Here is a 24,512-nt window from a genome sequence, read left to right as displayed (position 1 = left end):
TCTCTAGAGCTAAAACAGAGATGTCCAATATCAGTACTGCCTTGCAGCAATGGTAATCGCTTCTTTACTAGACAGTGCCTAATACAAGAGGAACCCTGACTGATACAGCAGTCTGAGTTTAGATAAGCTCCAAAAAAATAAGTGAGTATATTACAGCTCAATTATATAAAACTTTGTAAATACTGAAATAGTTGGTACCATGTAAATAAAGTATCCAAATATATTGAGGTTATAGCAAAGATTTTCAGACTTTTACCCAGCATTGCCAGGAAGAATTGAAGACAGTGAATGAATGTTTTAGGAGTAGCTTCAATCATTTTATTTATTCAACAAACATTTACTCAGCACATATACTGTACTAAATTCTGGTATTATAATTCTTGCCTCAGAAAGCTCACAGCCTAAAAGAAACTATTCTAAGATGTTCTGTGAGAGAAATATGTAGGTCCAGGATGTCTTGTGAGTGCAGAGGAAGGGCAGTCAGCCAAAACTAATATGGAAGTGAGGGGAGAGGGGAAGTCTTCTGGAAGGTTTGACCCCTGAGCTGAGTGTTAATGGGTGAGTAAGCATTATACAGGCAAGGTGGGGGTATAGAAGGGCAGAGGAGCATTCTATAAAGAGGTATACAGGCTGCAAACACAGCTTCATGGAGAATGAAGAAAATGGAGGGTGGCAAATTATAATTATCACTGATAGCTGAAGATGATTTAGATATTCTTATTGAATGACTAATAAAAATAGACTTGGGTAGGGTAATGAAAGGTTTTGTTAGCCCTGAATAGGTAATCTTTTATAGGAGGCGTGCCTGAACACTAAGTGAGGATGTAAGGCACCAGGTTGTGGTGAGTTTCCAGGCACTCAGTAGCTGTCAGTACTACTAAGTCTCCTTTATTCTATAAGTAGATGTTGAGCTCCAAAGAGTAGACTAAGCATAGCAACAAACACTTCCAACAACTAGTGATTAAGCACAATAAAGTTTTGTCACTCATATACCAGTCCAATATGGGTTGGTGAAGAGTAGGAACTTCTTCCTATGCTTTTAATCAGGAGCCCAGGTTTCTTCTATCTAGTAGATCGACCATCCTGTAGGGCTTTAGAGCCTTCCACTGCATCATCTGCTTTTCTGGCAGAGAGAGGAGACAAAGAGAGTGCACATGAAGGATCTCAAGAGTGATTTTAGCGGTTGGGCCCAGAAGTAGTGTGCGTTTCTTCTGCCCATATTCCACTGGCTAGAACTCAATCACATGTTCTCATCTAATTGCAGGAGTGCTCAGGAAATGTGGTGTAGCTATCTGCCAAAAAATAAATGGATTTATTGAGCACATAACAGTTTCTCTGCCACAGATAGGGTATCATTCTATGGAGGGAAAAGATCCAGAACCAGGGTAAGATGCTGTGTATGTATAAGCTACTGGATTGTAAATTGATGAAGAGAAGGTAATTTTTAATTTGATATTTTATTTCCAGTGCTATGGACACCAGAAGAGCTGCAATCATTGGCCTGAATTTTTGGTGAGAGTGTTTGGGGCGCTAAGAAAGAGATTTTGTTGATTTTTCTTCTGTTTTTTTTTTTTTTTTTTTTTTTTTTTTTTAAATTTTTGTTTATTGCAGTAACATTGGTTTATAACATTGTAAAAATTTCAGGTGTACATCATTGTACCTCTATTTCTGCATAGATTACATCATGTTCACCACCAAAATACTAATTACAACCCATCACCACACACATGTACCCAATTATCCCTTTCACCCTCCTCCCTCCCCTTCCCCTCTGGTAACCACCAATCCAATCTCTGTCCCTATGTGTTTGTTTATTGTTGTTATTATCTACTACTTACTGAAGGAAATCATACGGTATTTGACCTTCTCCCTCTGACTTATTTCACTTTGCATCATGCTCTCAATGTCCATCCATGTTGTCACAAATGGCTGGATTTCATCGTTTCTTATGGCTGAGTAGTATTCCATTGTGTATATATACCACAGCTTTTTATCCATTCGTCCCTTGATGGGCACTTAGGTTGCTTCCAAGTCTTGGCTATTGTGAATAAGGCTGCAATGAACACAGGGGTGCATGTACCTTTGCAAATTGGTGTTTTCAAGTTCTTTGGATAAATACCCAACAGTGGAATAGCTGGATCATATGGTAGTTCTATCGTTGATTTTTTGAGGAATCTCCATACTGTTTTCCATAGTGGCTGCACCAGTTTGCACTCCCACCAGCAGTGTATGAGAGTTCCCTTCTCTCCACAACCTCTCCAACACATGTTGTTTCCTGTCTTGTTAATTATAGCCCTTCTGACGGGCGTGAGGTGATATCTCATTGTAGTTTTGATTTGCATTTCCCTGATAGTTAGTGATTTTGAACATCTTTTTCATGTGTCTGTTGGCCATCTGTATATCTTCTTTGGAGAAATGTCTGTTCAGTTCTTTTGACCATTTTTATTTGGGTTGGTAGTTTTTTTGTTGTTGAGATGCATGAGTTCTTTATATATTTTGGAGATTAAGCCCTTATCAGATGTATGGTTTGCAAATATCTTCTCCCAATTGTTAGGTTGTCTTTTCGTTTTGTTGATGGTTTCCTTTGCTGTGCAGAAGCTTTTTAGTTTGATGTAGTCCCATTTGTTTATTTTTCCTATTGTTTCTCTTGCCCGGTCAGATGTGGTGTTTGAAAAGATGTTGCTAAGACTGATGTCGAAGAGCGTACTGCCTATGTTTTCTTCTAGAACTTTCACAGTTTCAGGTCTTACATTCAAGTCTTTAATCCATTTGGAGTTAATTTTTGTGTATGGTGTAAGGTAAGAGTCTACTTTCATTTTGCATATGGCTATCCAGTTTTCCCAACACCATTTGTTGAAGAGACTTTCTTTTCCCCATTGTATGTTCTTGGCTCCTTTGTCAAAGATTAGCTGTCCATAGATGTGTGGATTTATTTCTGGGCTTTCGATTCTATTCCATTGATCTGTGTGTCTGTTTTTGTGCCAGTACCATGCTGTTTTGGTTACTATAGCTTTGTAGTATATTTTGAAATCAGGGAGTGTGATACCTCCAGCTTTGTTCTTTTTCTCAGGATTCCTTTAGCTATTCGGGTCTTTTGTTGTTCCATATAAATTTTAGGATTCTTTGTTCTATTTCTGTGAAAAATGTTGTTGGAACTTTGAGAGGGATTGCATTGAATCTATAGATGGCTTTAGGAAGTATGGACATCTTAACTATGTTAATTCTTCCAATCCAAGAGCACGGAATATCTTTCCATTTCTTTGTGTCTTCTTCAATTTCTTTCACGAATGTTTTATAGTTTTCCCGGTGCAGGTCTTTCACCTCTTTGGTTAAGTTTATTCCTAGGTATTTTATTCTTTTTGTTGCAATTGTAAATGGGATGGTATTCTTAATTTCTCTTTCTGCTACTTCGTTGTTAGTGTACAGAAATGCAACTGATTTTTGTATGTTGATTTTGTATCCTGCAACTTTCCCATATTCGTTTATTACTTCTAAAAAGTTTTCTGGTGGATTCTTTAGGGTTTTCTATATATAAAATCATGTCATCTGCAAATAGTGACAGTTTCACTTCTTCCTTTCCAATTTGGATCCCTTTTATTTCTTTCTCTTGCCTGATTGCTCTGGCTAGGACTTCCAATACTATGTTAAATAGGAGTGGTGAGAGTGGGCATCCTTGTCTGGTTCCTGTTCTTAGAGGGATAGCTTTCAGTTTTTCACCATTGAGGATGATATTAGCTGTGGGTTTCTCATATATGGTCTTTATTATGTTGAGGTACTTTCCTTCTATACCCATTTTATTCAGAGTTTTTATCATAAATGGATGCTGGATCTTGTCAAATGCTTTCTCTGCATCTATTGAGATGATCATGTGATTTTTGTTCTTCATTTTATTAATGTGGTGTATTACGTTGATTGATTTGCGAATGTTAAACCATCCCTGCATACCTGGAATAAATCCCACTTGATCATGGTGTATAATCTTTTACCGTATTGTTGTATGCGATTTGCTAGTATTTTGTTGAGGATTTTCGCATCGATGTTCATCAGTGATATTGGCCTGTAATTTTCTTTTTTTGTGTTGTCCTTGTCTGGTTTTGGTATCAGGGTAATGTCAGCTTCGTAGAATGAGTTAGGGAGCTTCCCCCCCTCCTCAATTTTTTGGAAGAGTTTGAGAAGGATAGGTATTAAGTCTTCTTTGAATGTTTGGTAGAATTCACCAGGGAAGCCGCCTGGTCCTGGACTTTTATTTTTGGGGAGGTTTTTGATTACTGTTTCGATCTCCTTACTGGTGATTGGTCTATTCAAATTCTCTACTTCTTCTTGATCCAGTTTTGGAAGATTGTATGATTCTAAGAATTTATCCATTTCTTCCAGATTGTCGAATTGGTTGGCATATAGTTTTTCATAGTATTCTCTTATAATCTTTTGTATTTCTGAGGTGTCTGTTGTAACCTCTCCTCTTTCATTTCTGATTTTACTTATTTGTGCCTTTTCTCTTTTTTTTTCTTGGTGAGTCTAGCTAAAGGTTTGTCTATTTTGTTGATCTTTTTCAAAGAACCAGCTCTTGGTTTTATTAATTTTTTTCTATTGTTTTTTTGGTCTCTATTTCATTTATTTCTGCTCTGATTTTTATTATTTCCCTTCTTCTACTGATTTTGGGCTTTGTTTGTTCTTCTTTTTCCAGTTCCTTTAGGTGCATTGTTAGATTGTTTATTTGAGATTTTTCTTGTTTGTTGAGATAGGCCTGTATTGGTATAAACTTCCCTCTTAGAACCGCTTTGCTGTATCCCATAAATTCTGGTATGTCGTATTTTCATTTTCATTTGTCTCCAGGTATTTTTGATTTCTTCTTTGATTTCTTCATTAACCCAGTCGTTGTTCAGTAGCATTTTGTTTAATCTCCATGTATTTGTGGCTTTTCTGATTTTCTTCCTATAGTTGATTTCTAGTTTCATGCCTTTGTGGTCAGAAAAGATGCTTGGTATTATTTCAATCTTCTTAAATTTATGGAGACTTGTTTTGTGGCCTAATATGTGATCAATCCTGGAGAACGTTCCATGTGCATTTGAAAAGAACGTGTATTCTTTGGTTTTTGGATGGAATGCTCTGTATATATCTACTAGGTCCATCTGTTCTAGTGTGTCGCTTTAAGGCCAATGTTTCCTTATTGATCTTCTGTTTGGATGATCTATCCGTTGGTGTATGTGGAGTGTTAAAGCTCCCTACTATTATTGTGTTACTGTCTATTTCTGTTTTTATGTCTGTTAATAATTGCTTTATATATTTAGGTGCACCTACATTGGGTGCGTAGATATTTACAAGTGTTATATCCTCTTCTTGGATTCTTCCCTTGATCATTATGTAATGCCCTTTCTTTGTCTCGTTTACAGTTTTTGTTTTAAAGTCTATTTTGTCTGATATGAGTACTGCTACCCCAGCTTTCTTTTCATTGCCATTTATGTGAGTATCTTTTTCCATCCCTTCACTTTCAGTTTGTGAGTGTCTTTAGGTCTGAAGTGTGTCTCTTGTATGCAGCATATATATGGGTCTTGTTTTTTTATCCAGTCAGCCACCCTATGCCTTTTAATTGGAGCATTTAGTCCATTGACGTTTAAAGTAGCTATTGATAAGTATGTACTTACTGCCATTTTTTAACTTTTTTTTTTTTTCCCTCAGTGTTTTAGTAGTCCTTCTCTGTTCCTTTCTTCTTCTATACAGAATTGATGGTCACTTTAGTTTGACCTCTGTCTGAAAGCTGTACTCTTTAACTACCCTCCTCCCTCCTTTTTATGTTTTTGATATCATATCCAACCTCTTTTTGTGCATTTGTATCCATTACGTTCTAATCGTGGAAATAGATAATTTTTCCTATTTGTGGTCTTCTCTTTTCCCCTTAAATCAGTCCCTTTAACATTTCTTGTAACACTGGTTTCTTGGTGACAAACTCCTTTAATTTTTGCTTATCTGGGAAAATTTTGATCTCTCCTTCCATTTTGAATGATAACCTTGCTGGGTAGAGTATTCTTGTCTGGAAGTTTTTCCTTTTACCACTTTAAATATATCATGCCATTCTCTTTCTAGCCTGTAAGGCTTCTGGTGAGCAGTCAGGTGATAGCCTTATGGGGTTTCCTTTGTATGTAACTTGACATTCTCTTATGGCTTTTAGGATTCTCTCTTTATCTTTAATTCTGGACATTCTGATTATGATGTGTCTTGGTGTGGGCCTCTTTGGGTTTATCTTGTTTGGGGCTCTCTGTGCCTCCTGTACCTGGATGTCTGTTTCCTTCCTTAGGTTAGGGAAGTTTTCATCTATTATTTCTTGAAATAGATTCTCCGCCCCCTTGTCTCGCTCTGCTCCTTCCGGGACACCTATAACACGGATGTTAGTGCGCTTGATGTTGTCCCAGAGGTCCCTTAGACTGTCCTCACTCTTTTTAATTCTTTTCTCTTTTACCTGTTCACCTTGGGTAATTTCTTCTAGTCTTTCTTCCAGCTCACAGATCCGTTCTTCTGTATCCTCTACTCTGCTTTTGAGTCCCTCTAATGAGTTTTTCATTTCCAATATTGTATTCTTCATTTCTGCTTGGTTCTTTTTTATATCTTCCATTTCTTTGTTGACATTCTCACTGAGTCCATCTATTCTTCTCCCCAGATCAGTGAGCATCCTTAACACTCTTAGTTTGAACTCTCTGTCGGGTAGGTTGCTCATTTCTGTTTCACTAAGTTCCTTTTCTGGGGTTTTGTCCTGTTCCCTTACTTGGAATGTATTCTTTTGCCTCTTCATTTTGCCTCTTTCCCTGTGCTTGTGTCTACGTATTAGGTAGGTCAGCTACGCCTCCTGCTCTTGGATAGGTGACCTTATGTAAGTGATGGCTTAGGAGGCTTCCAGTGTGCTTCCCTCAGTTCTCAATGTTCCAGGGTGACCCCTAAGTGGGCTACGTGTATCCTTCTGCTGTGGCCTGTTTGCTCTCCCTGTAGGCCCAGGGAGGCTGAGTTATGCTCCTGGCCAGCTGTTGTAATGCTCAGCTGCTTGTAGTTGTTGTGGGCCCTTCAGTCTCTTTATCAGCTGTGGGGAGCCCCAGCACAGTTGGCTGCAAGTTCTAATACCACATTTGGGGTGCAGGATTTCTTTTAAGTGAGTAGGCCCTCACCGTGGCAGGTTGTTAGGCTCAGGGCCTTACAATTGCTGTAAGCCTCTAGCCTATTAGGTCTCTTGTCAGCTCTCTGAGGATTGCAGCTGGGAGGGGCTGGCCTCAGGCACAGGAGCACCCAATTGTTTCAGGTTTTGGAAGGTGGAGCAAACCTCCTATGTGGGTCTTTGAGAAGTACAAGTCTTCTGTGGCTGAGAAGCCCTGCCGCCCACAGGTCCACACACACAGTCAACACAGTCCTGCCCCGTGTGAGAGCCCCGACCTCCCCAAGTGGACCCAGTCTCTCCAGGGCGGGAGTCCCACACACTCTGCCACCGCCCCACACTCTCCACCCGCTCCTTGTGCACACCCTGCCCCGCTCAAGTCAGCTCAGTTGCCAGGCTGCAGAGAATCCAGTCACCAATCTATGCAGGCCCACACGTTGCCTGAGGGCTTGTTGTTGGGTGGGGCTAGTCTCTAGGGTGGGCTGCCTGCCCTGGCTGAGCTGGATTAAATCGGTGCTCTAGCGGGTGGGGCAGACCCTGGGCTAGCAGGTCGCAGGGAGAAGTCCAAGGGCGCCTGTGTCAGCACGCTCACACCAGGCCACAACAATGGCCGCCGCCAATGTCCCAGTCCCTGGAGAGGTCTCACCCCTCACCGAGATGCACTCAGGGCCTATTAGGTGAGTCTCTTGTCACCGAAGCACCGTGCACCTTTCTTTCTGGTGATTTTAGGATGCTTTCTGGAACGGGTGAGTTTGTGCGCGGGCCCTTTAAGAGCCAGTTTTAGTTTCTTTGTGAACCGGGTTTTCTGGGGGTCCTCCCCAATGCTTTAGTAGCAGGCAAAGTCAGATATTATGCCGCTGGTCTCAATTGTGCTGGGTCCACAAAATGCCCACAGCGGGGGCGCTCCCCGGCTCAGGGCCCCGCGCCTCCAGGGAGGCTGCGTACCTGTGAGCTGCTCCCGGCGGCCGTGAAGCTGGCGGCTTGTGAAGGTGGCGTTTTTCCTCTCCAGAAGGGAGTCTCTGCCTCTTCTACCCCAGTTAGGATTGTCCGTTGTTGCAGGAGTTCCTCTTATCCAGTTTTCAGTTCTGTCTCAGGGGTAATTTTTCCACGAGTAGTTGTAAATTGGCTGTGTCCACGGGAGGAGGTGAGTTCAGAGTCTGCCTACGCCGCCATCTTGACCCATTAATTCCTCTTCTGTTTTAATAAGAAATCTTTTTTCATTCAAGTAGCCTGAGTGCTTACAAGGTGAAAATTACAGTTACTGATAACTTTTAGAAAAGAGATTTCCCCAGCATTCTGGACAGGGATTTGAGCCAAGAGAAAAAGGTGCAACACTTTAAGTAAAACCAGTCTCAATGCCACCTAATGATTACACTAAATGTTTCTGTATCCATCCACCTAATTGGCATGTAATAGGTACATCCATGAGGTTTTATGTACCTCAAATTCAGGGGCTCAATAATATTTGTTGATTATTTTAAACTGAGTATAATATCTATACACTAATAGCTTCAATGAAAACTACTTTTCTATCAACATTAATCAACATTGTATGTTTTGCATTATTCAAACTACATAGTTAATTGTTACATTAGTTCTGTTCAAGTATGAATTTGTCACATATTATTTTTAGATTTTATAATTTGTTTGAACACGATAAACTAATATATGATTAAACCTCTTAAATATACTTGAGGTTTCTCAATTTCTAGTTATGTCCTTCATTAAGCATTAGTCAATAACTACTGTCAAAAGTGCTCCTCTTTGATGCGTCAATTATGCATTGAACTCTCTCTTGTAGTCAGTTAATCAAATGCCTTCCTGCTGCAGTCAGAGCAATCTCTGGTAATACTTCTAGTACTATGGCATTTCCACTCCCCACCCTCACCCCCATCATCTCCTCCACTTAAACAGTCCACTTGAAAAGAAAGTACATCCTGTACAAACACTCTCTGGTTAGCAGCAACTATCGTATCCTGGTTTTTATTTTTATTTATTTTTTTTATATAAGTGAAGTGCATTGTAAAGATTAGCTTACACTTCAGAAATGAAGTGCCCAATTCTTTGTTGTCAATCAGACTGAAATGCTGTTTCCTATCAACAAATTGGAACAAAAGCAATTGTCAAAATGTGTCAACACTTCAGGTGGCAGAAAGTCAAATGAGAGTATCCAACTACAAAAAAGTTCTACCCTAAGATAAAAACTAACCTTTTTATGTTTTTATTTCGAGTGCTTGACTAGGAGAGATTTGCTTCTAAAACATTCATAAGTAACTTGCCAAAGGAGAAAGCCAGTGGGCAAATAAAACTACAAATGAAGCACTAATGCTGGACAAAATAAATTGTGAGAGTAAAAGCAGCTTAAGCTTCATCAAGCAACACCAAAGATCAGTCAGAAGGGGCAGGGAGGAGTGCTGATTCTTTCTGTAAATGGTAAAGAACTTTGTGTACAAGAAGAACCTCAGCTAGAGCTCAACACCACTTCTCTCCCCTCCTGAAATGTAGATGCCCAGTAATAAGTTAGAATATTGGTCTTGTGTTTGGGTTGGGGGGGATATGGAGAGTGAGGCATATCCACTGGGGTCCCAAAAGGAAACAGATGTCACATTGATATTAGGATAATTCAATGAGGGATTATTTATAAAGGGACCAATTACAAAGATATGGGGGCGATATATGGGAATTACCAGGGATTGTGCTGGAACCAAGAAGCAATAAAATTGTCACCACCCTTAGGTCTAAAGAAACAAGGGTAGGGAATGGTTGCCAGAAGCTGCAAGGAGAGAGTCTGGTAAAGCAAAACACCTTGCAAGTACCCATGATCTTATGTGGAGGGGCACATATAGCATGTGACTTTACAGATAAGGAATCAGGAACCCTGACTCTCCATTTCTTCTTTCATCCAATCTCTTGATGGATCTTCCCATTGGCTGAACCCAACTGGAAGCCAGAGGGCATGTAAGCCCGTTTGTTGGCATAATTTACATAGGTTACACTCCTAGGACAGAGAGCAAAGTGGAAAAGAATAGAGACTCTAGAAGGAGGAGCAAACAGACCATATCCAGCACATCAAGTATAAAGACAGCTTGCAGAGTTATTAAATAATAGTGTCAGTGAAAAGTCAGAGGGTTTCTATTTCTTTGTGGTGATGGAAATGCTCTAAAACTGAATTGTAGTGATAGTTGCACACCTCTAAATTCACTTGTACATTTAGAACAAGTGAATTTTATGGTATACAAATTATACCTCAACAAAGCTGTTTTTTAAAAAAGGAATACATACAAAAACTAAAAAAAAAAAAAAAAACCTTGAGGGAGAACAAGATCATCTAAGAAATGCATGTAAAATAAGAAGGAAAGTACTGGTTGAAATGTTAGTTTTAAAGAGGAGGAAAGATACCTCATCTTCTGAGATTGGTGAAAGGAGATGATTTGGAGTGTAAGTAGGGATACATCTGTAGGTGTCTGGGGCTGGAAGTTGAGAAAGTTCGCACTTGATTACCTTGATTTTATTGATGAAGTAAGAACAGAAGTTCTCCAATAGCACCCTGTGCATATATCTATAATTGCACTCCACACAACACACAGAAATTATTTGTGTAATTTTGCACCCACTAAATCAGAGATTCTTAAATTCAAGAACACCTAGAACACCTAGGAATCCTCAAGATACTTTCCAGAGGTCTGAAAGTTCCTCTCTTTTCTAAGTATATATCTGTGTGAGGTCAAATGTTTTATATACTTCAATAAATAACATATTGAAACAGATTAAATGCAGAAAGTTATGACAATCCAGCTTTTTTTATTAAACCAGATATTAAAGAAATTTTCAAAAATGTAAAATAATGCTACTTTTCTTGTTAATTATTTCTGTTTTTGAAACTGTGTTCATTTCTTATAAAATATATATTAATAATGTCATTATGTAATAAGTTTATTACTAGTATTTAAAATAAATTAGTATTGTAAAAGTGTCTCAGTTTTAATTTCTACTGTGGAAAGTATCAATAGATATAATCCATAAAAACAAAATCATCTTAGGGTCCTCAATAATTTTTAAGAATGTAAAGGGCTCTTCAGACAAAAAAGTTTGAAAACTGCTAAACTAGGCCATAGGTTTGCTGAGGGTAGAATCATGAAATTCACTTCTGTATTTTCAGTGCCAACACAGTGACTGGTGTATATTAGTGTTGAGCAAACACTGAATTGAACTGAACTTAAATACTAAGAGCAAGTGTGTAGAGATTTTGCATAGAGTTGTGAAGATACATAACAGTTGGCTAAGAAGAACATGAACAGGAGCTGATCGAGGGTGAGTAAAAGGACTGCGAACAGGCTTTGAGGGCCCTAATGAGGTCGGAGATAATGAATTTGGAGAGGTATCAGTCTTTAGGGTTATGAGATTTTATTCAACAGTAATAAGCTGTGTGCATGCAGAAATGGAGGATATCATGAAGGAAAAAAAAACACAAAGGTTATATTTTCTTATTAATCTATTATTCTTTCAAAGGCTTAGGATGGAGCAGGGAATAAATACAAATATTATTTTAAATGTAGTACACAGAGTGCCCTTCAATGTTTATTTCTGAAGGCAGAGTGCATATTTTTATGAGAAATCCCCAAATGCCTCTTGCCATTGCCCCTTTCCCTCTAAACCAATGTAAAGAAAGCTAACAGAAAGAGAAAAGCTTCTGTATTGTTTCATTAATCTTAGGATATGTTTGAGCCCACATTGAATGATAGCCATGTCATTTAGGCAACTGATGTGCTTTTGCACTGTGGGAGATCAAAATTTGGCCACCCTCAAATGTCTCTTTACCTTGGTTATTTTCTCTGATGGACATTTGACCTCCCCCATCAAGGGCCTAAAGGAATTTAACTCTGGTTATGGTCAGACTGGCAGGGTCCTCTCTAAGCCCATTCTTTTCAAAGTTCTGTTTACCAAATATTTACATTTGTAAAGGTATCTCCCTCTGCCTAGTAGAAAGAGGGAGGGATGAGCTTATCTGTGAAAACTCATCAGTACGGAAGGAGAGGACTTAAATCTACATACTCTTGATTACTGTGATTTCTGTCTCTCTGGCCACATTCTCTATAGGTGGCCCTGCAAAGCATTGTCTGACAAACATTTACATTTTCCTCTCCATGTGAATTGTCTTCTTCCCCTCTGAAATGCCAAACCACTACCACCCCCAACATCTTCCTTTGTCTTTAGCTGAAGATGGTATTTAAGATGAGAATTGCCGCTATTGTGTTGAGAAACTCAGTTTCCCTGGTTTATCCCATGTATACATGTTATTAAACTTGGTATTATTTTCTTCTGCTAACCTGTCTTTTTAATTATTTGGCCAGCCAGAAGAACCTTAAGGGAAAGGGCGGAGGGGGATTCTGCCTCTTCCCCAACAGCACTGTGTCAGGATAATATATGTTATCTTCATAGTTTGGAATTTACTTATACTTTTTCAGTAGAAATGTTTATTTTTAATTTCTGACTCTCAGTCTCTACTATCTCTGTGGGTAAAATTAATTCAAGTTGAAATTTGGAATATACTCTTGGCTCAGCAAGAGCTTTTAAAAATAGAAACAATCACTTTTATTTTGAAAATTGAATGTCTAATGAAGGAGTTGGAGATAGGATTTTTTTCGATGGAGACATTGTTGATTGGTAATGTAATGAAATATCCATTCTGAAGGCTGGAGCCTAATCTTAGCTTTTAATTTGGATTTAATTCGTATTAAAATAGCCAGTAGATGAGAAAACCATATTAATAAAAATGGACTAATTTTATCCAAGATAATTTGATAATGTTCCTTACATTTCCTCAGCTTTGTGATATTACACTTGAAAACCTTGACAAAGGTCTTCTTTAATAATTTTGGTGCTCTCATTTCACTGGATTATTACATTTATAATTCTCTGTACAATGTTTATTTCAACAGTTTTAGGAGATTTTTTTAAATTATTTTTTTCCTTTTATTTTTTCATAGTGTATTTTTTAATGACAAAAGTACTAAATATTCACTGACCCAGACTGCACAGTGTGATCTTACACACATTAACCTCTCTGACCTCATCTCCTACTACTCTCCTCCTCACTCAAATTGTTCCAGCCACACTGACCTCCTGACTGTTCATTGACAATGTTAGGTATGCGTCCAACTCAAGGACTTGCACTGCTTTTCTTTCTGCCTGGAATGTTCTTTCCCAAGAAATCTTCATAGCTCTTTCTCTCATTTCCTTCAGGTATTTTCAATTATCGACTCATCAATGAGATCTTTGTCCACCTCATTTAAAATAGCAACACCACTGCTCTACTGCCAGCACTCTCTATTCCCCTTTCTGGATTTTTTTTTCTCTCCATAGCATTTATTATCATATGAAATAGTATGCATGGTAGTCATATGTTTAAGTAAATGTGGGCCAGAAATTATCTGTTTATGCTACTTCTATATTTCTAGTATCTAGAACAGTGATGAAATATAATAGCTGCTCAAGATATATTAGTTGGATAAATGAATGACTGTAGAGAATATGAAAAAATGCAGAAGAGCAAAGAGAAAAAAAGAAGATATTCATAATACCACAACCTGGAAAGCATCATTGCTGTCATTTTGGTGCATGCTTATGTACACACACACAAACACACATACACATATGCCTATAATAGTAGAGGTGGTAGCAGTGGTAAATTTCATAGTAAGAGTAGTAGTAAGAAACCAATCATCCATATAAACACTGACTCTATAGTTATCCATTGCTGTATAACAAGCTGCCTGAAAACTTAGTGACTTAAAACAGCAGACATTTATTATCTTACAGTTTCTGTGGGTAAGGAATTCAGGAATGGCTTAGCTGAATGGCTATGGCTCAATGTCTCTGCTGAGGTTGCAATCAAGATGCTGACCAGTCTGCAGTCATCTGAAGGCTTGACCAAGACTGGAGGTTCCACTTCCAAGACAGCTCACTCACATCTCGGCAAATTAATGCTAGTTGTTGTCAGGAGGCTTCAGTTCCTTGTCATGTTGATCTCTCATGAAGCTGATTGAGTGTTCTCATATGTCAGCTATTCTCTCCCAGAGTGAGTGATTCATGAGAGAGAGAAAAGAGGGAGATACAGTGATTTTTATGACCTGGTCTCAGCAGTTACACACCATCACATCTATTTAATTTTATTTGTTAGAAGAGTCACAAAGTACAGCTCACAATCATGGGGAAGGGAATTAAACTCTACCTTTTGAAAGAAAGTGTATTAAAGAATTGGTGGACGTCTTTTTAAACCACCACACTGACCAAAATAAGTTACAAATATAAGTAACATTGTTAACAGTAAGATTAGGAATCATTCCCAACTCAATAACAAACTGCAAGAAATACTTGCCAAATGTAATACAGTATAAACCAAATTGGAATAAAACTCTGGGAATTTAAAAACAGCCATCATTCTCAAAATAGAGGAGAACTTTTGTGGAAAGTAAGTGGAAGAAATTCTGAGAAACAAACACATTAATATCATTAAATTTAAAGGAAAATTTGGAATTATGGGCAGATCATAGGGATAATGAAGAATTCTACCCACAGAGTCTTTGTTCCAACCAGAAAGCAATAGCACTCCAAGGCTATGGTGGTAGTGCTACAGAGAAACTGCAACCATGTCTTGCCCTTTTCTGGTGTTTTATGACATGTATTCCTAAAAGGATTATAGACTTGCTTTGATATGGGGTGATAATCCCTAAAGTGAAAGGGTGATGACTGGAAGAGAGGATAAGAGGTATGAGAGACGTAAAATAGTTTCATCAGAGACCTTTTCATGGTGAAGATAAATGGCAGCAAAACAAAGACAAGTTTTTATGAGAAAAATACATGTAGCCAAATCAAACAAAATGTCCACAAATCAAGGTAAATACATCTAACCCAACTTTTTAAAAAGTTGGCCAGCTCACCTAAAAGGGATGATTCAAAATTATAACCAAATGATAACTCCAGTGGAGAAAATATGTACTCCTCAAAGTGATAAAGCTGGCCCCAGATGCAAGTTTCCATAAGCTTGGAAAGAATGCACAAGAGAATTTCCTGATTACAGTTACCCAAAAGGCTCTGATCTTGTCAGCTACCACTCCCTTCTACTCCAGACAATTGAATGACTAAACAGATAATATAAGCCATCAACCCAGCTCTCCAGTTTAAGTTTTCAAATGGTCTGCAGATAAATGGAAGGAGATCCAATAGAAACTATCAAAATTCTTTGGGGGCAGAGATAGGTGGAACTACTACACTCAAAGATGAGTGAAAAAAATAGGATCAACAAAAATTTCTGCAACACAAAAAAAGGAAAAGTATATAGCGCACAAGCTGGGACAAAGAGCATACTGTGAAAGAAGATTTGTATGAGGAAATAGAGGCAAATTTACACAGTAATTGCTTTGAACTGTCAAAGTAAAGGAACATGGATTTCAAATACAAAAAAATTGACAGAAGAAATTAAAAATGGATTAAGATAAGAGAATGGTCTGAGCTAAGGGACAAAAAAAAATTAATGAGAAAAAAATATGCCATGAAAATATTTGAACTTATTTTGAAGAAGCAAGCACAGAAGCAAAACTATAGAAAATGGAATCAGTGACACAACTGATAAGCATAAAGCAATCACCTAGGATTCAGGGGAAAAGAAGAAAGAAAAAGGAAGGTGATTAGAAAGAAGACATCAGATATGAAAGATAGAAAAAGCTGCTTTAACATACGGTTGACCAGTGTGCTTGTGTCTAAAAGAATAGGATAAAGGACAGAGAAAAAGTTCTAAAAATAAGACATACTATCGCTATGAATAACCATCTGATTCTTCAGACAAAAGGGATCACTATATATTTATTACGTACAGGATAAAAAAGATCACTATGTATTCATTATGTACCAGGAAAAAAATAATGAAAAGAAAATAGGTTTACATGTTTGCATGAAATTATTTAAATACCAGATTAATTTTTAAATGTAAAAGGTCACAAGGAAAACTTTAAATATAAAAGGCTACAACAAAATTGAATAAATGCCACAACAGTAAAATAAAATAAAAGTAAAAATCAACAACAAATACACTGCCCATCTCCAATTATCTACTTGGAAATTAAAAAAATAAATATTCTTTCATTTATTCCATAAATATTTACTAAACAACTAACATATATCAGGTAGTCTCCTAGGCATTAGGAAAACAGCAGTAAATAAAACAGGTAAAAAGATGAACCTTCAATGAGCTTATACAGGCACACGTGGTTTTATTGCACTTCACTTTATTCCACTTTGCAGATATTGTCTTTTTTACAAATTGAAGGTTTGTGGTAACCCTGTGTTGAGCAACTCTATTGGCGCCATTTTTCCAACAGCATTTGCTCACTTTGTGCCTCTGTGTCACATTTTTGTAATTCTTACAATAGTTCAAACTTTTTTATTATTATTATATTTGTTTTGGTGATCTATGAGCAGTGATCTTTAATGTTACTATTGTAATTGTTTTGGGGCACCATGAACCATGCCCATGTAAGATGGCGAACTTAATTAATAAATGTTATGTGTCTTCTGACTGCTCCACCAACCAGCCATTGCCCCATGTCTTTCTCTCTCTTTGGGCCTCCCTATTCGCTGAGACACAACAATATTGAAATTAGGCCAATTAATAACCCTACAATGGCTTCTAAGTGTTCAAGTGAAAGGAAAAGTCATACATCTCTCACTTTAAATCAAAAGCTAGAAATGATTAAGTTTAGTGAGGAAGCCAAGACAGGCCAAAAGCTAAGCCTCCTGCACCAAACAATTAGCCAATTTGTGAATGCAAAGGAAAGGTTCTTGAAGGAAATTAAAAGTGCTACTCCAGTGAACACACAAATGGTAAGAAAGTGAAACACCTTTATTGCTGATGTGAAGAAAGTTTTAGTGATCGGGATAGAAGATCAAACCAACCACAATATTCCCTTAGGCCAAAGCCTTTTCCAGAGCAAGGTCCTAACTCTTTTAAATTCTTTGAAGGCTGAGAGAGGTGAGGAAGCTGCAGAGGAATGGTTTGAAGCTACTAGAGGTTGGTTCATGAAGTTTAAGTAAAGAAGCCATCTCCATAACATAAAAGGTGATGCAGCAAGTGCTGATGTAGCCCTGCAGTAAGTTATCTAGAAAATCGAGCTAAGACAATTAATGAAGGTAACTACACTAAACAATAGATTTTCAGTGTAGACAAAACAGCCTTATGTTGGAAGAAGATGCCATCTAGGACTTTCATAGCTAGCGAGGAGAAGTCAATGCCTGGCTTCAAAGCTTCAAAGGACAGGCTGACTCTCTTGTTAAAGGCTAATGCAGCTGGTGACTTTAAGTTGAAGCAAGGTTAATTTACCATTCCAAAATCCTAGAGCCCTTGAGAATTAAACTAAATCAACTCTGCCTGTGGTCTACAAATGGAACAACAAAGCCTGGATGACAGCATATCTGTTTACAACATGATTTACTGAATATTTTAAGCCCACTGTTGAGACTCGCCACTCAGAAAAAAAGACTCCTTTCAAAACATTGACATTGACAATGCATCAGAGCACTGATGGAGATGTACAATGAGATTAATGTTGTTTTCATGCCTGCATACACAAAATCCACTCTGCAGCCAATGGATCAAGGAGTAATTTTGACTTTCAAGTCTCATTATTTAAGAAATACATTTTGTAAGGCTATAGCTGCCATAGATAGTGATTCCTCTGATAGATCTGAGCAAGATAAACTGAAAACTTTCTGAAAAGGATTCACCATTCTACATGGCATTAAGAACATTTGTGATTCATAAGAAGTCAAAATATCAAGATTAACAGAGTTTGGAAGAAGTTGATTCCAATCTTCATGGATGATTTTGAGAGGTTCAAGACTTCAGTGGAGAAAGTAACTGCAGATGTGGTGGAAATAGCAAGAGAACTAGAATAAGAAGTGGAACCTATTGATGTGACTGAATTGCTGCAATCTCATAATAAAACTTTAATGGATGAGGAGTCGCTTCTTATGGATGAGCAAAGAAAGTGGTTTCTTGGGATGGAATCTACTTTTGTTTTGTGAGGAGGACTAGCCCTGAGCTAACATCTGATGCCAATCCTCCTCTTTTTGCTGAGGAAGATTGACCGTAGGCTAACATCCATGCCCATCTTCCTCTAGTTTTTATATGGGATGCCGCCACAGCATGTCTTGACAAGCAGTGCATTGGTGCGTTCCCAGGATCCAAAACTGTACACCCTGGGCCACTGAAGCAGAGCATGCGCACTTAACCATTACACCACTGGGCCGCCCCTGGAATCTACTTTTGATGAAGATGCTGTGAATATTGTTGAAATGACAACAAAGGATTTAGAATATTACATAAACTTAGTTGATAAAGCAGCAGCAAGGTTCGAGAGGACTGACTCCAATTTTGAAAGAAGTTCTACTGTGGGTAAAAGGCTATCAAACAGCATCAGATGTTACAGAGAAATCATTCATGAAAGGAAGAGTCAATAGATGTAGCAAACTTCATTGTTGTCTTATTTTAAGAAATTGCCACAGCCACCCCAGCCTTCAGCAACCACCACCCTCATCAGTCAGCAGCCATCAACACTGAGGCAAGACCTCCCCACCCCCCAGCAAAAAGATTACTACTCACTGAAGGTTCAGATGATGGTTAGTATTTTTTAGCAATAAAGTATTTTTTTTAATTAAACATTGTTTTTTAGACATAATGCTATTACACACTTAGACTACAGTATAGTGTAAACATAACTTTTATATGCACAGGGAAACCAAAAAATTTGTGTGACTGGCTTTATTGTGGTGGTCTGGAACCAAACCCACAATATCTCTGACGTATGCCTCTACTTAGTTGAAGCAAGAGAGACAATAAAAATTTAAATACATAAAATATACAGTATGTCAAATAATTACATGTTATGGAGAAAGGTAAAGCACGGAAGAAGGATAGGGAGTGTCAGCAGTAAGTGTGTGGGGGGAGAAATAAGTATACAATTTCAAACACAGTGGGGAGAGAAAGCCTCCCAGCAATGACTTGAATGTAAGGGAGTGGGCCATGTGACTATCTGGGGAAAAGAACATTTCAGGAAGAAGGAACAGCCAGAGCAAATGCCCTGAAGTGGGAAAGTGCCTGTTATGCTTAAGGAAAATTGAGGATGCCAGAGGGGCTGGAGCAGAGTGATTTTGGTAAACAGCAGTGGGTGAGGTCAGAGAGGTAGTAGGGAGAGAGGGTATCAAATCATGTAGGGGAGAAACTTTTAGATTTTAAGGACTTTGGATTATTCTATGTGAGACGAGAAGTCACTGGAAGGGTTTGAATAGATGAATAACATAATCTGACTTACATTTTTGAAGGATTATTTTGACTGCTGTATCAAGACTGCTACATCCTGCAAGTGAGAAGTAGGAAGAGCTGTTATGAGGCTATTGCAAAGATCCAGGCAAGAGGTGATGATGGCTTAGAGCAGGGTGTGCAATGGAATTGATGAGAAGCGATAAGATTGTGGATATGTTACTGAGCAAGGGCTCGCCACCTGATGTGTACAGAAGCTACTACTGTGGTACACTCGTCTTTGAGAGAAGAAACAGTTTATTGTGCAATCGACTGGCAAGGAAACAGAAGGACAGGCTCTCAGCTCTGTCCCCCTGACCCAGGGTATGTGGTAAGGTTTAAGGGATCAGGGAGGGCAGCCTGGTATGTGGAAGTGCTGGCAGGATGAGTTTCAATTGGCAGATCAAAATTTTCTCTTTTGTGCATGGGAGGTTACTAGGAAAAGGAAAGTAAACAAGGGTAAAGTTGTTATGTAGATTTAAGTCATTGTCTTCTCTTATTGATAAGAGTTCCTAGAGATTTAGAGTCATTCTCTCCTTCCTGGCACAGAGAGGAAGGCATCCTTGCAAATGGAGATTTCTCTTATGAATGTAAATTTCCCCTAAAAATGTATTAACTTCTACTATGTTTTCAGAGCCTTTTCTATGTCTGCTCTTTTTTTTAATAACCGTCAGCTCAAAATAGCCCTTATGCCAAAGAGGCATATTTTGGGGTGGCAAATTCTGTTCCTGGTCCTGTGGTTACAGTAATAATGAAATATTATTTCTCATCCATCAAACTGAGGGCAAAATTAAAAGATATATATTTCTTTTTTTAATAATTTTATTTATTTATTTTATTCTCCCCAAAGCCCCAGTAGATAGTTGTATGTCATAGCTGCACATCCTTCTAGTTGCTGTACGTGGGACGCGGCCTCAGCATGGCCGGAGAGGGGGTGCATCGGTGCGCGCCCAGAATCCGAACCCGGGCCGCCAGCAGTGGAGCACGTGCACTTAACCACTAAGCCACGGGGCCAGCCCAAAAAATATATATTTCATTGTCTATTTTTGGTGTGGATGGATGGTATGTCCATACACTGTTTCATAGAACACATTTGGAACAGTCTTTTTGAAAACTAATTTGTATCTCAGACATTTTTGCATGTCCTTTGATCTAGAAATTCTACATCTAGGGGAAGACAGTTTAATGGTTAATAGTGTAGACACTAAAGCCAGACTGCTTGGGTTCCAGTCCTGGCTCTGCCACTTATTAGTGACCTAAGTTAATGTATGGAAAGCACTTAGAACAATAGCTGGCATATAGTAAGTGCTATGTAAGTGTTGGCTACTATATCCTAGAGAAATACTACTACTACTACTTGCTAGCATTTACTGCAAGTTTAGAATTTAACAAGCACTGTTCTGAATGTTCAATAAGTATGAAAAAATAACACACGTGAAACACTATTATGTAGGTACTATTATTATTCTCACTTTATACATGATTAAGGAGAGAGGCAAAGTAACTTACTCAAGGATACAAAGCTAAGAAGTAGTGGAGCCAGGATTTGTACCTATGCAAGTTAACTCCAAGGTGTAGGTGCTTACATATGGATATACATACGTAAAACACAGACTTGAATGATATATCCCAACACTATTTATTGAATAATCCAATCTGTTCATTATTATCATTAGTGAGGGAACTGGCATTTGGGAAAGGATGGCAAAGGGGACTATAATATTTTACTTTAAATATTTGTGAATTTCTTGAAATTTTTACAATGATAATATATTTGTTGATTTCTCCCATATGAAAAAATTAGATAAAACAAGTGTTCATGATCTCAAAGAAATTAATGAAACAATTAGCTCACTGAAACAAATCTTTAAAGAAGATAGAGATGAAAAATAAGTTGACAAAGTTCAGGAAATAACTGAAGAGTCTTTAAAACCATCTTGACAATTAATGTGACATTAGAAGCAAAAAAAAAGAATAGGCAATGCTTAAAATTCAAACAGAGGAATTGAGAGCAGGCTTGAAAAAACAGCACAAAATAAAATGCTATAATTTAGAGAAAAGAAACATGTAAGATAAAAGAGATAAAATATACGACAAATGTGTGTTCCTTAAGAGGAGTTCCAAAAAATTTGATAAAATAGAAGAAAACATTACTGAAAATTTTTACAAGGAGACCTAAAACTGCAGATGGCAAGAGCCTGATTAATCCATTAATATAGAATGATTATCACGAAGATATATTTTGGTAAAGTCATTAAGTTTCAAGGATTAAAAAAAGAGAATACCATGTTGATGAGGAAAAAAATATAATCAAAATATTACTAAAAAGATAAAAAAATATAAGCTGGCCTTGGACTTCTCCACAGCAGCCTAAAATGCTAGAAGAGAATGGGGCAATTCTACCAAGTCCTTAAGGACAGAAACTGTGATCCTCCAATTTATACTCAGCAAGTTATTATTCCAGTATACAAACAGCACACATAGATTTATATGCACACGATCTCATGGGATATGAGCCCTATTTACGGACAAATTCCATACGACAAAGAGATTAATGCAACGTTATGATAAATGGTGAACAACAAATTGATTTAAATATAAAATTAAGGCTAAATATCTTATTTATTTATTGTTATTTAATTATTGTTATAGAACAGAATATGAATAGTTTAAACCACAGCAAAGTAGAAATGATAATATAAATAACAAAAATCAGTAGCTATAAAGAGATAGGAGTGGGAAAATGTATGTAACCTGATTCCTTCAACTTTGATACTGCTTAAAACCTGATAAATCAAATAATAGGAACATAATTATTTAATGATAAACAGTAGCAGAACTACAAATAATAAGGTGATAGTATTAAAATTAGGATGTGGAGGAAGTTTATGTGCACTAATTCCCTCAACTTTTATAATGGGCTATTAATAAATAGGTAATCTCTCAAAGATTTCAAAACATAATGTGAACTACCTATGGTATTAGAATAAAGATTTATAGCAGCAGAAGCATTACAGCAGCGAATCAGAGAACAAATAAAAAAAGATAAAAATGCATTAAAAATAGAAATCATAGTATAAAATAAGATAAAAGACCAAACATCTATATTTATACATATTATAGTCCATAGGAAAGAATATATGTAAAACAAAATGACTCAGAATGGTTAAAAGATAAAGGATGGGCAAATACAGACAGACAAATCAAACCAATAAAAAGTAAGGGTTGCACACCGACAAAAACTTGAATTCCTGGCAAGAATCATTACATGAGACAAATAAGATGTACTAGTTTGCTAGGGCTGCCATAACAAAATACCATAGACCGGACAGCTTAAACGACAGAGAATTATTTTCTCACAGTTCTGGAGGCTAGAAGTCCAAAATCAAGGCATTGGCAGGTTTGGTTTCTTCTGAGGCCTCTTTCCATGGCTTGAAGATGGCTGCGTTCTTCCTGTCCTCACATGACCTTTTCTCTGTGTGCATGCAACTCTGGCGTCTCTTTCTATTCTTATATGGACACCAGTCCTATCAGATTAGGGCCCTATCCTTATGACTTCATTTAACCTTAATTATCCCTTTAAAGTCATCATCTTCAAATATAGTCACATTGGGCATTAGGGCTTCAACATATGTATTTGGGGCGGGGCACACAACTCAGCCTGTAACTGAAGAACACCTTATAATAATAAAAGACAAAATCCACAGTAAAGATCTGTCAGGAATCTTAATGCAGCAAACAAAAAGCATCAAAAATCCGTAAAGGAAAAGCTATATAAAATAGAAAGAGAAATATATATAAACACAACAATAATATTAGGCTTTAACTCACCTCAATTCACGACAAATTCAAATAGTCAAAAATAAGGAAATGAAGGATCTAAGTAACAATAAATTAGATAAATCTACATAGATTTATGAGAAGCTTTATACCTTGAAAACTGAAAGTATCCCTTCTTTTTTAATGCCCATTAAACATGGAAAAAACAGAGTGCTAATAGGCCACAAAGAAAACATCAACAAATTGCAACAAGTACAAACAGCAGAGACAACATTTTCTAATCAATACATAATGAAACTAGAACTCGATAAAAGACAGAAAACCCTAATCATCTGCATATCAAATAAATAAACCCACCATGAAATATATTTTTCATGCAGAGAGGAAATAAAAATGGAAAAAGCAGAATATGTACAAAATATCAGAAGAAAATTGGTGGTGTTGGATGTTTGATAGTATTTGCATATAAAAGCATTTGGGCTTGGCACCATTTGAGGGGGTGCTGTTAGCTTTGCTGTGGTGACAAACTACCCCTGCATAGTCCTTGTTTACATCCTGAGTAAGCTATACTTTCCTGCCGTGCTCCTGTGGACGCTGCCCTGTGTCTTCTGAGTCAGGGACATAGTTGAGGGAGGAACCTTATGCATGATATACCCACTCTCATGGCATAGAAGGTCAGGAAAGACTGTGAAATCATTTTTCTTAAATCTTCTGCTCAGATGTGACATGTATCATCTCTGCTCACATTTCATTATCTCAGCCCAAAGGCAATAAGGTGGGGACAAATAGTTTCCCACTAGAAGTTGGCAAGCACTACGTGTGGGGATGTACAATCTTCTTTACACAGAAAGGGGTAGAGGGCTGAATAATTCCAAACATAATATAATTGGCAACAGGGGGCAGAGAGTTTTGATATGATTTTCTGTTAATTCTATGGGTCTTAGCATATTTTTATTTTCTAATTTATCACAAATCATCTTTGGTAATTTATTCTGGAAAATCACCAATTTCATCTAAAATATAAAGGCGTACCCAGCCCCATTATTTCAAATATCTTCTGAATATGTAGGTACATCCTCTTTTTCATCCTAATGTTTGTAATTGCATTGTATCTACTTCTTTTCTTGGCCAGACTTTTTTTTTTTTTTAATTTTACTGACCTATTCTGAAAAGAACTTTTTAAATTTTATTTATAAATGATATGAAAATATTTTCTAACTCATAAATTTAGGCATTCATCCTTAT

The 24,512-nt window shown here is 37.4% G+C and overlaps 1 protein-coding gene across 6 annotated transcripts in view; it reads right to left on the bottom strand.

Moving 5' to 3' along the window:
• Window positions 1-288: 288 nt before the first annotated feature.
• LOC147911859 (uncharacterized) overlaps window positions 289-24,512 on the bottom strand; it is a 434,190-nt gene continuing 409,966 nt past the window's right edge. For 3 of the 6 annotated variants that reach the window (XR_015550692.1, XM_087427626.1, XM_087427622.1), the window contains 2 exons: window positions 19,501-19,545; window positions 11,180-14,198 (listed from right to left, as the gene is read on the bottom strand). Coding sequence is in view for 4 of the 6 variants with exons in the window: in XM_087427626.1 (XP_087283752.1) it covers window positions 19,513-19,545 (33 nt within the window). In the remaining 2 variants the exon portion in view is untranslated. Of the gene's footprint in view, window positions 1,124-11,179; window positions 14,199-19,500; window positions 19,546-24,512 lie in introns of those variants that run through there. The other 3 variants (XR_015550691.1, XM_087427625.1, XM_087427623.1) reach the window with 3 other exon arrangements.

The sequence above is a fragment of the Ceratotherium simum genome, chromosome X, assembly GCF_057802395.1.
Source record: "Ceratotherium simum simum isolate JZ-2026a chromosome X, ASM5780239v1, whole genome shotgun sequence".
Classification (NCBI taxonomy): Eukaryota; Metazoa; Chordata; class Mammalia; order Perissodactyla; family Rhinocerotidae; genus Ceratotherium; species Ceratotherium simum.
The sequence above is the reverse complement of the archived record's forward strand: the minus strand, read 5'-3'. Positions and strand labels throughout refer to the sequence as shown.